At 50.7% G+C, this 15,889-nt stretch overlaps 1 protein-coding gene across 5 annotated transcripts in view; it reads right to left on the bottom strand.

The window, feature by feature from the left end:
• The window catches only part of CPLANE1 (ciliogenesis and planar polarity effector 1), a 453,269-nt gene that overhangs the window by 430,268 nt on the left and 7,112 nt on the right, over positions 1-15,889 (bottom strand). For all 5 annotated transcript variants that reach the window (XM_029578626.1, XM_029578651.1, XM_029578642.1 and 2 more), the window contains exon 3: positions 3,617-3,736. In XM_029578626.1, the coding sequence (XP_029434486.1) occupies positions 3,617-3,736 (120 nt within the window). The remainder of the gene's footprint in view (positions 1-3,616; positions 3,737-15,889) is intronic.

Below are 15,889 nucleotides of genomic sequence, written 5' to 3'. Positions count from 1 at the left end.
GGCAACCACAACAAGGCATTTTGTAAAGACTCGTGGTGCAGATGCTAGGCCGAATGGAAGCACTCGGTATTGATAGTGCTTGGGGCCTATGAGAAACCTCAGGAATTTGCGATGAGATGGAGTTATCACAATATGAGTGTATGCGTCCTGGAGGTCGACAGAGCAGAGCCAGTCTTCTCTTTGAAGAAGAGGAAGCAGGGAGCCTAAGGTTACCATCTTGAACTTTTCTCTCTGAAAGTACTTGTTGAGGGCTTGTAGGTCCAAAATTGGACGAACGCCTCCCAATCTTTTGGGGATTAGAAAGTACCGGGAATAGAACCAGAGACCTTGCTGAGGCAATGGTAATGGTTCTATTGCTCTGGACTGGAGTAGGAGGGAGGCCTCCTGCTCCAGAAGCAATGAATGGTTGGATGTTTTCCACATCATTAGAGGTGGGGAATCCGGAGGAATGGAGAGAAAATTGAGATGATAGCCTTGAGCAATTATTGCTAGGACCCAGTGGTCTGAGGTGACTGATTGCCATATGTTGTTGAAATGGCACAAGCAGCCTCCCACTGGGACATATGGTAATGGAATCTGGCTGCTGCTCTCTATGCGAGAGTCAAAAACCAGAAGCAGGGCCCGGTTGGAGGGCTGTCTGTGGCTTTTGCTTTCGGGTTTGACGAGACTGTGATCTGAGGAATGGTCTCACAGATCGGCATCTGGCTGCTGGCGGGTAGGACTTTTTTGGTCTATAAAAAGACTTTTTAGAGTCCTTCCAGAAAGGCTGTTTAGAAGGATAATCCGAAGGAATCAGGGAGAGCTGATGGTCCTTTTGTTCAGCCACTGTCTTTTGAATCTGCTCGCCAAAGAGATTGTCTCCTATGCAGGGGAGGACGGACAAACGTTCTTGCACTTCCGGACGAAGGTCTGAAGACTTGAGCCAAGCCCATTGTCTTGCTGAAATAGCGGCTGCAGACACTCTGGTTGCAGTGTCAAAGATATCGTAACATGATCTAATCTCATGTTTACCTGCCTCCAAACCCTTATTAAGTAGGGCGTAGAAGTTTTCTGGAAGTGACTGAGGCATGGAGGTTGTCAAGTCTTGTAGTTGCTTAAAAATGACCCTATTATATTGGGTCATATATAGTTGGTAAGCAGCAATTCGGAGGATCAGCATTGATCCTTGAAAGACTCGGCGACCAATGGTATCCAAAAAACTTCTGTTCCTTGCCAGGGGGAAAGGAGGTATGAGTTTGACCTTTTTGCTTTCTTTTGCGCAGATTCAACCACCACAGATTGTGAGGCTTTTGAAAGTCTGGAGCTGACTGTACCAAATAGGTAGAGTCAGTTTTCCTGTGGACTGGTGCAATGGATTCAGGATGTTCCCAGTTCTTTTTGAGAAGGTCAAGAAGAACTTGATGGATGGGGATGGAGGTGATTTCCTTGGGCGTGTCAGGGAATTGAAGCAACTCCATCATTTGATGTCTGTCGTCCTGTTCCGTCAGTAACTGGAAAGGGACCAATTCAGACATGTCCTTTACAAAATTTATGAAAGAAAGGTCCTCTGGAGGAGAACGCTTTCCACTTTCAGAGGGTGAAGGTGGTGAAGGCAAATCATCGGTGTCTGTGAAGAATCATCAGTCCAAGTATCATAAGGATCAGCACCGGTCGCTCTAGGAACTGTAGAGGGACGGGTTTAAGCTCCAAAGGCATCGGAGGAATAATCAGAGGCATCAATGAAAGTAATGAAGGCCCTGGCGCAGGCATCGATGGCATCGGTCGATGGCGCCGATGGAGGTATCAGTATTGATCTCGATGGCTGAGGCAGAACTCCCAAAGGAGGGATGCCTCAGCCAGCGGGGAGGGCACTGCAGCCATCGGTGACCCGGGGTCCACCGGTGGAAAAGCGGCAATAAGCGCTTCCATCCTCGATAGCAGCAGTGCCAATGCTGCTGGAATCGGGTCGGTGCTCGGTTCCACTATCAGTACTGATATCGGTGCCGGGGGAACCTGGAGTCGATGCATCACCTTGTCGATGGCCTTCTGAACAATCCGGTCCAATTCTTCTCGGAGACCTGGAGCAAGCAACCCCGGCTCCGGAACAGAAGAAGGAGGCAGAGGCATAGCCGGAGGGACCACCGTTAGAGGCGGAGTCGCGGCTCCCGACACCCTGTCGGGTGAGGATTGCCTCGGTGACCCGGTCGCCAAAAAGGTCGGTGCCTTTTCTGAACGGGGTTCCTTCGGCGGCGGTCAGACATTGGCGACGTCGATGGTTTCAATGCCTCGATAGTCCGAGACTTTCGGTGCTGATGGCGATGTTTCTCCTTACGATCCCCTTGGTCCTGAGGGGGAGAAGAGGGTGTCGAAAACCGGGAAGTGATTGACGCCGGGCAGTCACCGGTTGGTGGTCAATGCTGACGCGACGTTAACGGTGCCGGTTCAGATGACGTTGATGCAATGGACGGAGTCGGGGTTTGAGCATGGAAGAGAAGTCCCATCTTCTCCATTCTGGCCTTGCGACCTTTTGGTATCATTAGGGCACATTTGGTGCAGGTCAAGACATCGTGCTCTCGTCCAAGACACATTACACAGACTTTATGCGGGTCTGTAATGGAGATGGTACGAGTACAGTCCAGACATCGACGGAACCCCGACGCCATGGCCATAGAAAAATCGAGCCACGGTACAGTCGATGGCCAGTAGGCCGCAAGGGCCAAACTCGACAGTAACCGATGGAAAACGGGTAAAAACTTACCGGAGTACTGCGGACTGAAAAAAGTTAACGGAGGGATCCCTGTGGGGCAATTTAACTTTAAATAATTCCGTGAGGAAAATTCCGGTCAGGAAAATTCCTTGTACAGCTCCTTAACCGCATGGCTACTGCTGCGCAGAAAAAAGAAGACTGAAGAGGGACCACTGCTGGCTGCAGGGTTAGTGCCATGCTGGGCATGCCCAATAGGGGCCAGTCAAAGTTCTAGAAACATTGACAAAAGTGTTCCGTGATTGGGCTCCATCCTGTGATGTCACCCATATGTGAGGACTACCATCCTGCTTGTCCTGTGAGAAATATTTGTATCTGTATTATAGTGGAGATGTTCCCAGAGCAGGATACGGTCAAGGGAGGTAACGACTAGGGATATGCATTCGTTGGGCCATTTGTTTTATAGGTATGTGCATACCTCATGAATGTATGGGACACGCGTACCCATGAAACAAATGGCCCAACCAATGCACAACCCTGCATCTCTTGATAATGTTTTTTATTCACTGTTCTTGAAATAAGAAAACATAGGGGTCAATTTTCAAACTGTCCACAATGGGACAAAGACTGCACGTACTTTTTACCCACGGGCTTTGCACCAGTTCTCAAAGCAAAAGTACAAATGCACTTTGGTTTTGAAACTTGCCATGGGTACAAAGTGCACGTGGACACTTGCATCTGCTTTATCGGAAGGTAGCTTTTTGCTGGAAAAAATGCATGCATGGAGTTGTAAAGGCAAACCTGAACATGACCATGGGTGAGCCTCCTTGCAGTGCAGATAGAAGTGCATGCACTGTGGAAGAATGCGTGTACTTTAGGCACATTGAGAGAGGGCAATTTTCAGACAAGATTACATGGGACCAAGATTCCTACCCTGCAGTGCTGCAATTGCCTTGCTAGATTCTTCTGTTGCTGGTATAGTTTTCAAATAGTCTTGATCTCTGTTCCATAGAAATATTTCCCCAGTTTCAAGTATTCCGGCCAACCAGGCACCTGTTAGCATACAAAAAAAACCAAAAAAAAAAACGATAAGTCACTAAAGACAATGGAATTTTGGCTAGTACAGAGAAAAATGAATATAGAACCTCAACCTTCTAACAGTCTGCATTAAAGAGGATGCCTTAAACTGGATCAGTGTAAGATACAGTTGTTTATTCTGATATTTTAAAATTCTCAGCACATCCCACCATCCAAAAATATCCTATTGCCTATTCCCTGTGTAAAGGCTCCACACAACCTAGATCTAAAGCAGATCAGTCTTCCCTTAGAAAGAATTGGCATACAGGGAACTTTTGCTAATCAATAAACAAGACTGGTCACCCAGCTGTGGCATCTTCAACAAAGGCATTAAAACAGAGCTCTCATACAGCCAGAAGAACAAACCATGGACACTGTATTTGTCTTTTCTTCCCATCAAAAGAGATAGCACACTAATTGCACAACACTCCTAACAATTTATGATGCCAAAGATCTACCAATTGCAGAATACAACACATTGTATAACTAGAGCACCGGCAATGTCCAGCAAGCGTAGACGGCTGTTTCTTGCGACGTGGAAACACTACCTTCAAACACTTCCTCCTGGCACGAGGAGTTGTGAAAACTGACCTACTTTATTAGAGGATCAGAGTCACCTGTATATCTGTTATTATGAACATTTCAATGTTTGGGAGGGCAGGGGTGGGCATTTGAATGTGGATTTTTGTACTTAGAACATAAGAACATGCCATACTGGGTCAGACCAAGGGTCCATCAAGCCCAGCATCCTATTTCCAACAGTGGTCAATCCAGGACATAAGAACCTGGCAAGTACCCAAAAACTCATTCCATGCTATTGTTGCTAGTAATCACTGTTCATCAACCAACCTCTTCCCTTCAATAATAATTCTATAACATATACCAATACAAGGGATGCTTGTGTCCTGGTATTACTTATGTACGGTGGCTATTGTTCAAGGACAGCCAATTTTATGGGTGTCCTTTTTAGCCCCGTCTATTAATCTTTATTATCCAAAATTCAATGTAGATTTTCTATTTTGTCTTTTTCTTTTTTATCTAAAAAGATCCCCTTATCTCCCCGTTCTATGAGGCGACCCGCTACTTGTTTGTCAATACTTATCAGGACATCCGTCTCAATTGCTTCTCGCGGGGATCGCATCTGCCTGCCCGACATGGGCCATGTTTCGGCACTCTTGTGCCTGCTTCAGGGGCTACGGGGGGGGTTGTGCTGTGTCCTAAACAGGTACTCGATATCTGTTAGTTCTCCAGTGTCATGTTGATAATGTTCCTACTCGTGGACGGCGCAGAAGGTAGGCGCCGTCTATTAATCTTTATTATCCAAAATTCAATGTAGATTTTCTATTTTGTCTTTTTCTTTTTTATCTAAAAAGATCCCCTTATCTCCCCGTTCTATGAGGCGACCCGCTACTTGTTTGTCAATACTTATCAGGACATCCGTCTCAATTGCTTCTCGCGGGGATCGCGTCTGCCTGTCCGACATGGGCCATGTTTCGGCACTCTTGTGCCTGCTTCAGGGGCTACGGGGGGGGTTGTGCTGTGTCCTAAACAGGTACTCGATATCTGTTAGTTCTCCAGTGTCATGTTGATAATGTTCCTACTCGTGGACGGCGCAGAAGGTAGGCGCCGTCCACGAGTAGGAACATTATCAACATGACACTGGAGAACTAACAGATATCGAGTACCTGTTTAGGACACAGCACAACCCCCCCCGTAGCCCCTGAAGCAGGCACAAGAGTGCCGAAACATGGCCCATGTCGGACAGGCAGACGCGATCCCCGCGAGAAGCAATTGAGACGGATGTCCTGATAAGTATTGACAAACAAGTAGCGGGTCGCCTCATAGAACGGGGAGATAAGGGGATCTTTTTAGATAAAAAAGAAAAAGACAAAATAGAAAATCTACATTGAATTTTGGATAATAAAGATTAATAGACGGGGCTAAAAAGAAGGACACCCATAAAATTGGCTGTCCTTGAACAATAGCCACCGTACATAAGTAATACCAGGACACAAGCATCCCTTGTATTGGTATATATTGTTGCTAGTAATAGCAGTGGCTATTTTCTAAGTCAACTTAATTAATAGCAGGTAATGGACTTCTCCTCCAAGATCTTATCCAATCCTTTTTTAAACACAGCTATACTAACTGCACTAACCACATCCTCTGGCAACAAATTCCAGAGTTTAATTGTGCATTGAGTGAAAAAGAACTTTCTCCGATTAGTTTTAAATATGCCATATGCTAACTTCATGGAGTGCCCCCTGGTCTTTCTATTATCTGAAAGAGTAAATAACCAATTCACATCTACCCGTTCTAGACCTCTCATGATTTTAAACACCTCTATCATATCCCCCCTCAGCCATCTCTTCTCCAAGCTGAAAAGTCCTAACCTCTTTAGTCTTTTCTCATAGGGGAGCTGTTCCATTCCCCTTACCATTTTGGTTGCCCTTCTCTGTACCTTCACCATCGCAAATTATATCTTTTTTGAGATGCGGCAACCAGAATTGTACACAGTATTCAAGGTGCGGTCTAACCATGGAGCAATGCAGAGGCATTATGACATTTTCCGTTTTATTCACCATTCCCTTCCTAATAATTTCCAACATTCTGTTTGCTTTTTTGACTGCCGCAGCACACTGAACCGACTATTTCAATGTGTTATCCACCGACGCCTAGATCTCTTTATTGGGTGGTAACACCTAATATGGAACCTAACATTGTGTAACTATAGCATGGGTTACTTTTCCCTATATGCATCACCTTGCACTTATCCACATTAAATTCATCTGCCATTTCGATGCCCAATTTTCCAGTCTCACAAGGACTTCCTGCAATTTATTACAATCTGCTTGTGATTTAACTACTCTGAACAATTTTGTATCATCTGCAAATTTGATTACCCAACTCGTCATATTTCTTTCCAGATCATTTATAAATATATTGAAAAGTAAGGGTCCCAATACAGATCCCTGAGGCACTCCACTACCCACTCCCTTCCAATGAGAATATTGTCCATTTAATCCTACTCTCTGTTTTCTGTCTTTTAGCCAGTTTGTAATCCACGAAAGGACATCCCTTTCATAGGACCACTCCACAAGACAAGATGGTAGGACAATCGGAAAGGATTAGTTACGTCCAAGTACCGCAAGAGGGCTCTGCGAACATCCAACTGCTTGAGATCCTGCACCTGATTAGCATTCCCATCCTCAACTGAGAATGCTGGCAATTCAATCGACCTTAGGCAAGAAGGAAGGAACAGTCCGAAGGGAAATCCCCAAATCAGCGATGCGCAGGAAAGGCTCCCGACAGGACAACACTTGAAGTTCTGAGATCCTTCTAGCCAAACAGATAGCGATGAGAAACACAGTCTTAAGTGTTAAATCCTTCAGCGCAGCTTGCTTCAAAAGTTCAAAAGGAGGACCACACAGGCCACGAAGATCCAAATTTAAACTCCAAGCCGGACATATCAATCGCACTGGCGGCTTTAGGTGTTTAACACCCTTCAAGAATCTGGCCACATCCGGGTGAAGGGCGATAGACGTACCTTCAACCTTGCCTCAAAAATAGCCCAGAGCTGCTACCTGTACTCACAGCGAGCTGTACACCAAACCTTTCTTTAGTCCGTCCTGCAAGAAGGCAAGAATGTGACTAATCTACACACTCAACCCATGGCACCACGAATTGAACACCTTCCATACCCGAACGTAGGTAACAGAAGTAGAGATTTTACGAGCGTGGAGGAGGGTAGTAATAACCGCTTCCGAGTATCCCTTCTTTCTCAATTGCCTCCTCTCATAAGCCAAGCCGCTAGACAAAAGCGATCGGCATGATCGAAAAATACTGGGCCCTGCCGGAGGAGGTTTGGTAGAGGGCAGAGATGTAGGGGGGCCGTCCACTGCCAGGTGGATCAGATCCGCGAACCATGGCCTTCTTGGCCACTCTGGAGCCACCAGAAAAACCTGCCTCCGGTGAGATTTGATCCAGCGCAAAACCTTCACCATCAGCGGCCATGGAGGAAGCACGTAAAGGAGAATGTGTGGAAGCCAAGGAAGAACCAGAGCGTCCACTCCTTCCGAGCCATGCTCCCTTCTGTGACTGAAGAAACGAGATGCTTTCGAGTTCAAATGAGTTGCCATCAAGTCTAACCGGGGGGGGGTTTCCCCCTCCGGCTGGTGATGAGTCGCAGTGCCTCGTCTGATAGTTCCCATTCTCCGGGATCTAATTTCTGCCGGCTGAGGAAGTCCGCCTGTACGTTGTCGAACCCAGCTATGTGTGAAGCCGCTATGGGAGACAGATGGCGTTCCGCCCAGTCCATCAACATGTCCGCTTCGAAGGATAGCAGCTGACTTTTTGTGCCCCCTTGTCGGTTTATGTAAGCCACAGAGGTCATTGTCGGATAGGACCCGTACCACCTGGTGGTGAACCAGTGGAAGAAATTGGCACAGCGCCAAGCGAACCGCCCTGGTCTCCAAGCGATTGATGGACCACTTGGTCTGTTTCAGCATCCAAAAACCCTGCGCTGACTGCGACTGACAGACTGCCCCCCATCCTGTCAGGCTGGCATCTGTCATCACAATTACCCATTGAGGAGGCTCCAGGTCCACGCCTCGAAGCAAGTGATCCGGTATCAACCACCAATCCAGACTGGCCTGGCCGGTTCGAGGAGCGGTAACGGCAGCTGGAACTCTGCCGACTTGGGGTCCCAATGAGAAAGTAGTGCCCTCTGCAAAGGCCGCATATGAACAAAGGCCCAAGGGACCAATTCCAGGGTCGATGCCATAAAACCAAGAACCTGCAAATAGTCCCACACCACGGGTAAGGGAAGAGTTAACAGGCGTCGAACCTGAGCCATTAGCCGATCCATTCTCAGCAGTGGCAGGGAAATCTTGCCCAAACCGGTGTCAAACCATGCTCCCAGAAATTCCAACACCTGGGACGGGACCAGGTGGCTCTTGGTATAGTTGACAACCCAGCCGAGGGAACTCAGACGACTCAAAACTGACTTTACTGCGTTCTCGCACAGCACCTTTGACTTCGCTCGGATGAGCCAGTCATCCAAGTAGGGATGTACCAATATACCTTCTCTCCGAAGGCTCGCAGCTACCACCACCATCACCTTGGTGAAAACCCTCAGAGCTGTCGCCAGCCCGAAGGGTAGGGCAGAAAACTGGTAATGGTGACCCATGATCATGAACCATAGAAATCTCTGATGATATTCCTGGATCCCTATGTGGAGATAAGCCTCTGTTAGATCTAAAGAAGCCAAAAACTCGCCTTTGTGGACAGCCGCAATGACGGATCTCAATGTCTCCATTCGAAATCAAGGGATTTGCAACACCCTGTTGACCTGTTTCAAGTCCAATATCGGGCGGAATGAGCCCTCTTTCTTGGGAACGATGAAGTAGATGGAGTAGCGACCGGTCTGACGCTCGGCTGCAGGAAGCGGAACAATAGTTCCCAGAGCCTGCAATCGAGACAGTGTTTGGAGGACCACTTGCTGCTTCGTCTGAGACCTGCTGGGAGATACTAGAAACAGATCGCAAAAGGGTCGTGCAAAATCCAAAGCATTGCCGTGATTTATAATGTCTAGGACCCACTGGTCCGAGGTTATCTTGGCCCATTCCTCTCGAAAGCAGGAGAGTCGCCCCCCGATCTCCGGAACTGAGGGATGGGCCGGCATCCCTTCATTGGGATGCCTGCCAAGAAAGGAATGCGCCCATGCTTGAGACCTTGTGGGCATCTGCCAAGGGACATAGGAGGAAGAGCCCCTACCTGAGCGAAAACGGCGTTGTCCTCGAAAGCGGCCCCGAAATGTGCCGGGTGAACGAAATGATCTGGGCTTGTCCTCCGGTAGCTTGTAAACCTTGTTCTCCCCCAAAGAGTGAACCAGCTGCTCTAGCTAGTCTCCGAATAAAAGCTTGCCCCGGAAAGGAAAGGAACCTAACTGACTTAGAAGAAGCATCCGCTGACCAGTTACGTAGCCATAGTAGCCTTGCGGAAACCACTGAAGCCATAGTGCGGGCAGAGGTGCGGAGGAGATCGTACAAGGCATCCGCAGTATATGCCACCGCAGATTCCATGCGGTTCGCCTGCTCAGCTTCCTCCGGAGGAAGGTCTTGTGCATAAGCAATTGTTGGACCCAGCGGAGAGTAGCCCTCTGGATCATGCTGCTGCAAACCGCGACCCTCACTCCCAACGCTGAAACTTCAAAAATCCGCTTAAGCAAGACTTTCAGCTTCCTATCCTGGAGGTCCTTGAGCGCTGTGCCTCCTGTCACAGGAATGGTAGTATGCTTGGCAATGGCCGTGACCGCCGAATCCACTTTAGGAATCTTAAGAAGATCCAAGGACTCATTAGGGAGTAGATAAAGCTTTTCCATGGCTCTGCTGACACGCAGGGTGTTGCGGTTCTGGCCACGAGCACCGCAGCCAGGCCCTTACCTCCAGGCTCCCGGACCTGCTCCCGATTCCGGAGGCCTGGTTTGCGGCCTGTTTGTGGCGTCCCCGCTGGGGCTGCGCCGCCGCGAAGTCTCCCGCGGACACCCTGCTTCTAGGCGCGCACTCACACCACTCGGGCACTTTTCTAGGCCGTTTCCCGCCAGTGGTGACTCCGCCCAATTCCTGATGTCAGACGCCGCGGCCTTGATAAGCCGGCCGCGGCCATCCAGTCTTCGCCTTGCAACGGGTTGCCTCCCGGTTCCCTGTTGCGCTGTGCCCCGGAGTGACCTGCCTTGCATCATCGCTCCGTTCCTGCTACAGTACCTGCTTGGTCCCTGTTTACCTGCTACAGTTCCTGCCTGGTTCCAGTATCCTGAGTCTTGCTACAGTTCCTGCCTGGTTCCAGTATCCTGAGTCTTGCTACAGTTCCTGCCAGGTTCCAGTATCCGAATCTAGCTACAGTTCCTGCCTGGTTCCAGTACCAGAGTCTTGCTACAGTTCCTGCCTGGTTCCAGAACCCTATCCCAGTTACAGTATTGCTACTGTCCTAGTCTGGTTCCAGTTACCTGTCCTGATCCACAACCCGCCTAAGTCCCAGCAGCCGGGCCCCTACGGGCTCCTCCCGGGGGGGGGGGCTTCGGCTTCCAAGGGTGAAGCCACCTAAGTCCCAGCGGTTGGGCTCCTACGGGCTCCTCCCGGGGGAGTACCAGCTTCCAGGGTGAAGAGCATCTACGTCCTGCCTGAACATCTGCCTCCCGGCCTGCTATCCATTAGAGACATTGACCATCTTTCCCAGTCTCCAGCAGGTCGGCCCAAGGGTCCACTAAACCGAGACTCCCACAACACAGGGTGGCTTCAGGGGTATCCCATTCCCGTGACACAAGCTGGAAAAGTTTTGGATGGAAAGGAAACGTTTGCGGCGGAGCGCGAAGCCCCAATAATACAGAGTCTCCCAGCAAAGCATCCGGTATCGCCTGTGGAACTGGGATCTCAAGTTCCTGAAGCACATGGGAAATCAACGGGTCCAGATCCTCCTTGTGGAACAAGCGGAGTATCTGCGGATCATCTCCCTTCACTGAATCGGCACTGCCCACATCATCACCCACATCATGAGTGGAGGGGTCCTGAGTCATGGGATCCGCAGGTGGGACAGGGATGGAAGGTCCATCACCATGGACAGTGCTAAGTACCCTAGACCCAGGTCTCTTCTGGTCTGCTGTGGCTTTAAAATACTTAGCTTGGGCAGGACACCAGCTTTCCCAGTCAGTTTCAGCTTCTACATAAGCCTTATGCAGAAGCAATACAAACTGGGAAAACGGGTGAGGTCTCTTTAAGGGCCCCCCGTCGTTGGAAAGGGGGTGGGCCCGAGTCCTGTTGAAAATCACTCGGCCTTTGAGGGATGAGTGCCGGCGGGGAAAGAGGAGGAAGCTCCTCTCCCTCCCCTATTGAATCTACATCGGGTTCTGAATGAGGCAAGATGGCTGCCGCCCCCGTGCCAATCGGGAGCATGACGGGCCTCTGCCTCAGAGGAGGCTGCTCACTTCGGAGTCCCCTAGGACGCGGCAGGGCTGTTCCCTGCCCAAAATCGGCCGCTGCGAAGGCCCCTCGCCCCCGGGGATACACCAGGAGCAGAGGCCTTCACGGGAGAGCCGGTACCCCGGCTACCCACACGCCATGCAAACGGCTCCCCGCAGCATGGGAAACGCACGCAAGTTCAGTCGGGTGACAAGCCACCCCTTCCGGAGGCCCAGGAGATCAAGACAGAAGAGGGCCGCAAAAGGTTTGTGTTGAAACAATAGAAATAAAAACCCTCTCTCTGGGAAATGGCGGGAGGCCTGACGGAGCCTGACCAGAAGAGGGGTTCATCTTTGGTTCCGCTGTGGCGCTTGTGCCTGGGATGGCCAGCTCTTTCAGACTCAGGCACGAGGTCTGGTAGCTCGCCTTTGGAGAAGAAGCGCATCATGGTTCGGTATGGTTCTGTTCCTGGAGGGATTTTCCCCTTCCTCCAGGGAGTCTTGATCTTCCTCCAAAGTGTCCGTGTCCCCTAAAGGTAAGGCTTTTGGCCGGGGGAGGCACGTCTCTGGGAGGCCAAGAGGGACCTGGGAGGTTAGGGTCCTCTGGTGGAGGCTGTGGCGCCAGTTGCATCTGGACAACGGTTTGCAGACCTTTAAAGAATTCCACCCAGGTAAAGGTTCCTGGGTCTATATTGAACCCAGCAGCATTCCCCAAGGGCCCCGTCTGAGGAAGGACCAAGCTGGGGATATAGAGGTCCGGGGTACTATCGGTGGATCCCTATTCCTGTACTGGCTGGGGAGGGCCTTGCCCTGATTCTCCCAGAGCCGCCTCGCACTGTAGACACAGGGCCGTAGCCTCTTCATGCTGCACAGCTCTTATGTGGCAGGCTGGGCAGAGGGCTCGTGCCTTGACTTTCTTGGCCAGTGGTGCCATGGTTTGTGCACGTAGGGTCGCTGAAAACCCGGTCTGTGCGTTTATATGCGTGCGCCAGGCGGCTTAGATATGCGAGCCGGGTGCACCGAAGATGTGCTTGCAAGCTGCGAAGATATGCGTGCAGGCCGGTATGTGCACCCAAGGAGATGGGCGCGCTGCTGTGCGCGCAGCCGTAGCTTGTGCACCCGGCACCCTCGCACGCGCAGCCATAGCTTGTGTGCCTGGCACCCTCGCGCGCCCCGCTGTGCGCACGGCTCAGTTAGGCGGACAGAACGGTGATCAAAGGGGGGAAATGGCGCCGGCGACCACACGAGCAAGATGGCGACCCTCCCCCCGGAGGGTCTCCATGTGGGAGGACCCTCGAGCCAGACTGGGGTCTAGCCCAGACGGGGCTGATCAACCCGATGGGACAGACGTCGGCTGGCGATCTGTACAGTTATCCAAGCCTCGGAGACTTAAGGAAGTTTTCTACCTTACCTCGTCTCGGCATTTCCCGGTCTGGTGCCGGGCGGTCTCCAGCTGCGGGGGGAGAGGGAAAATTACCTTCACCGCCACGCTCTGTATTGCATCCGCTACCTCTCAGCCATTCCCATTCCTGGGGGCTAAGTCCACGCCGGGAACCGGCTAGCGGACCGAGGCTTACCTCTGAGGGATCTCAGAAATCACCTCAGGAATTCTAGACTGGGAGAGGGACCCTTAGGTATCACAACAGGAGAGCGGGGCTTGTTTCTAGAAGTAAGATTCTTTCTTCTTCGTTTTGGAAATTTCTTCTTTGGTTTGGATTTTCTAACGTTCAGCAAGCGTGTGTATAGTCCCGAACTGCTAAGGAGACGGAGAAATACTGAAGAGCAGAGCTGCCTGCACGGGTATATGTAGTGCGGACGTCAGACTGAAATCTCCATCTCCAACTGCTTTCAGGAGCACACTATACCCATTGGTCCTAAGTCCATCTGCTACATGCTAGGAAAAGGGCAATTTGGTACACCGCTACACCTGACCTGGTCAGCAGCCACCGAACTTGAGATATCAACTTGTCCATTCGCTTCACTGGTAGAAACACCTTGCCCACTCTCGTGTCAAATCGGGCACCCAGGAATTCCAATTCTTGTGAGGGAATCAGCTGGCTTTTGTGAAAGATGATCACCCAATCGAGGGACTGAAGTCGAAGCACCGATTGAACTGCCTGCTCGCACAGGCGCTGCGACTTCCCCCAGATGAGCCAGTCGTCCAAATAGGGATGAACCAAAATCCCCCCTTTTCGCAGAGATGCCGCTACCACCACCATAACCTTGGTGAACAGACGTGGCACCATCGCCAGACCAAATGGAAGCGCTTGAAATTGATAACGATCCCCTAGTATCATGAATCGGAGAAACCTCTGATGATTCTCCTGTATACCGATGTGCAGGTAAGCCTCTGTCAGATATAAAGAGGCCAAAAATTCTCCTTTGTGTATGGCCGCAATGACGGATCTCAAGGTTTCCATGCGAAAACGGGGAACCCGCAGGGCTCTGTTGACCTTCTTCAAGTCCAGAATGGGACGAAAGGAGCCCTCCTTTTTGGGGACTACAAAATAAATGGAGTACCTGCCCGTCCGACCCTCCCCTGATGGGACCGGAATGATCACTCCCAGGGCTTTCAAGCAATCTAAAGTCTGGAGCACCACTTGTCTTTTCACCTGAGACCTGCAAGGCAACAACATGAAAAGATGCCGTGGAGGGAAAGCAAAATCTAAAGCATAACCATGACTAAGACCCATTGATCTGACGTGATCTTGAGCCATTCCCCTCGAAAAAGAGAGAGACGGCCCCCCTATCACCTTCATTGTGCCGCCTTGTTATTGCTGAATCCCTGGGAAGTACCATCTCTGGGAGGGCGCCTACCCCGAAAGGAGCGTGCCCAAGCCTGCGATCTTGACGGGGCTTGCCGAGAAGGAAAAGGCAGTGCCCTAGCCGAACGAAAATGCCTCTGGCCGCGAAAATGACCACGAAAGGAATTGAAAGGACGAGTAGACCTAGGCTTGTCCTCCGGCAATTTGTAAACCTTATTGTCTCCCAAGTCCTTGATAAGCTGCTCCAGATTATCTCCAAATAGAAGCTTACCCTTAAAGGGAAAAGAACCCAATGACTTGGAAGAGGAATCCGCAGACCAAGGACGCAGCCACAGTAATCTTCTTGCTGCCACCGTGGAGGACATCGCTCGAGAGGAAGTTCTTAGCAAATCAAACAGAGCATCGGCCGTATAGGAAACAGCTGCCTCCAGGCGGTCTGCTTGCTCAGCCTCCTCCGGTGGTAACTCTTGTGCAGTAAGCAGTTGCTGAATCCATCGAAGGGTGGCTCTCTGCATAAAACTACTGCACACCGCTGCCCTCACCCCGAGTGCCGACACTTCAAAGATCCTTTTAAGCAGTATCTTCAGCTTTCTGTCCTGAAGATCTTTCAGGGCAGTGCCGCCCGTCACCGGAATGGTAGTGTGTTTGGCAACAGCCGATACAGCGGAATCCACTTTGGGAATCTTAAGAAGTTCCAAATACTCGTCCGGAAGCGGATATAGCTTTTCCATTGCTCTACTAATGCGAAGAGTGGCTTCCGGAATATCCCACTCTCGAGTCATGAGCTGTAAGAGGCTTGGGTGGAATGGAAAGGATCGAGGGAGAACCCAAAGACCGGATAAGAGGGGATCCCCCGGGTGTCTATCTGTCCCCACCTGTGGAACTGGTAAATCCAGTTCCGCCAAAACATGTGGAATGAGAGGATCCAACTCCTCCCGCCTAAACAAACAAAGCACCTGCGGATCATCCCCTTCCACCGGCGCAGTGGAATCCACGTCATCGTCCATGTGATCGCCCAGATCTTGAAGGGGGTCTAGGGGCATGGGATCAGTCGAAAAATCCGGGAGTCGCTCATGATTAGGGACCGGCCAAGGTAATGGGACCTCCGGAGGATCAGGCCTGGATCTCTTAGATGGCTGCTGTAGCTGCAAATCATCAGCCTCTGCCTCCATATGAGCTTTGTGCAAAAGCAGCACAAACTGAGAAGAAAAAGGGTGCTGCTGCTTTAAGGCCCCCTCCGTTGGAGCAGAGGAAGGAGGAGGAGGCAGAGGCTGAGAAACGTCATCGGGGGGCGGCACCGGGCTTAACCGCGGAGGAGGAGGGAAGTTCCCTCCCCCGGAGCCCTGATTCTCCTCTACAGAGGCAATATTCAAAATGGCCACCGTTCCTGCATATGGCATTGGGGCCCTT

The sequence above is a fragment of the Rhinatrema bivittatum genome, chromosome 1 (assembly GCF_901001135.1).
Source record: "Rhinatrema bivittatum chromosome 1, aRhiBiv1.1, whole genome shotgun sequence".
Taxonomy (NCBI): Eukaryota; Metazoa; Chordata; class Amphibia; order Gymnophiona; family Rhinatrematidae; genus Rhinatrema; species Rhinatrema bivittatum.
The sequence above is the reverse complement of the archived record's forward strand: the minus strand, read 5'-3'. Positions and strand labels throughout refer to the sequence as shown.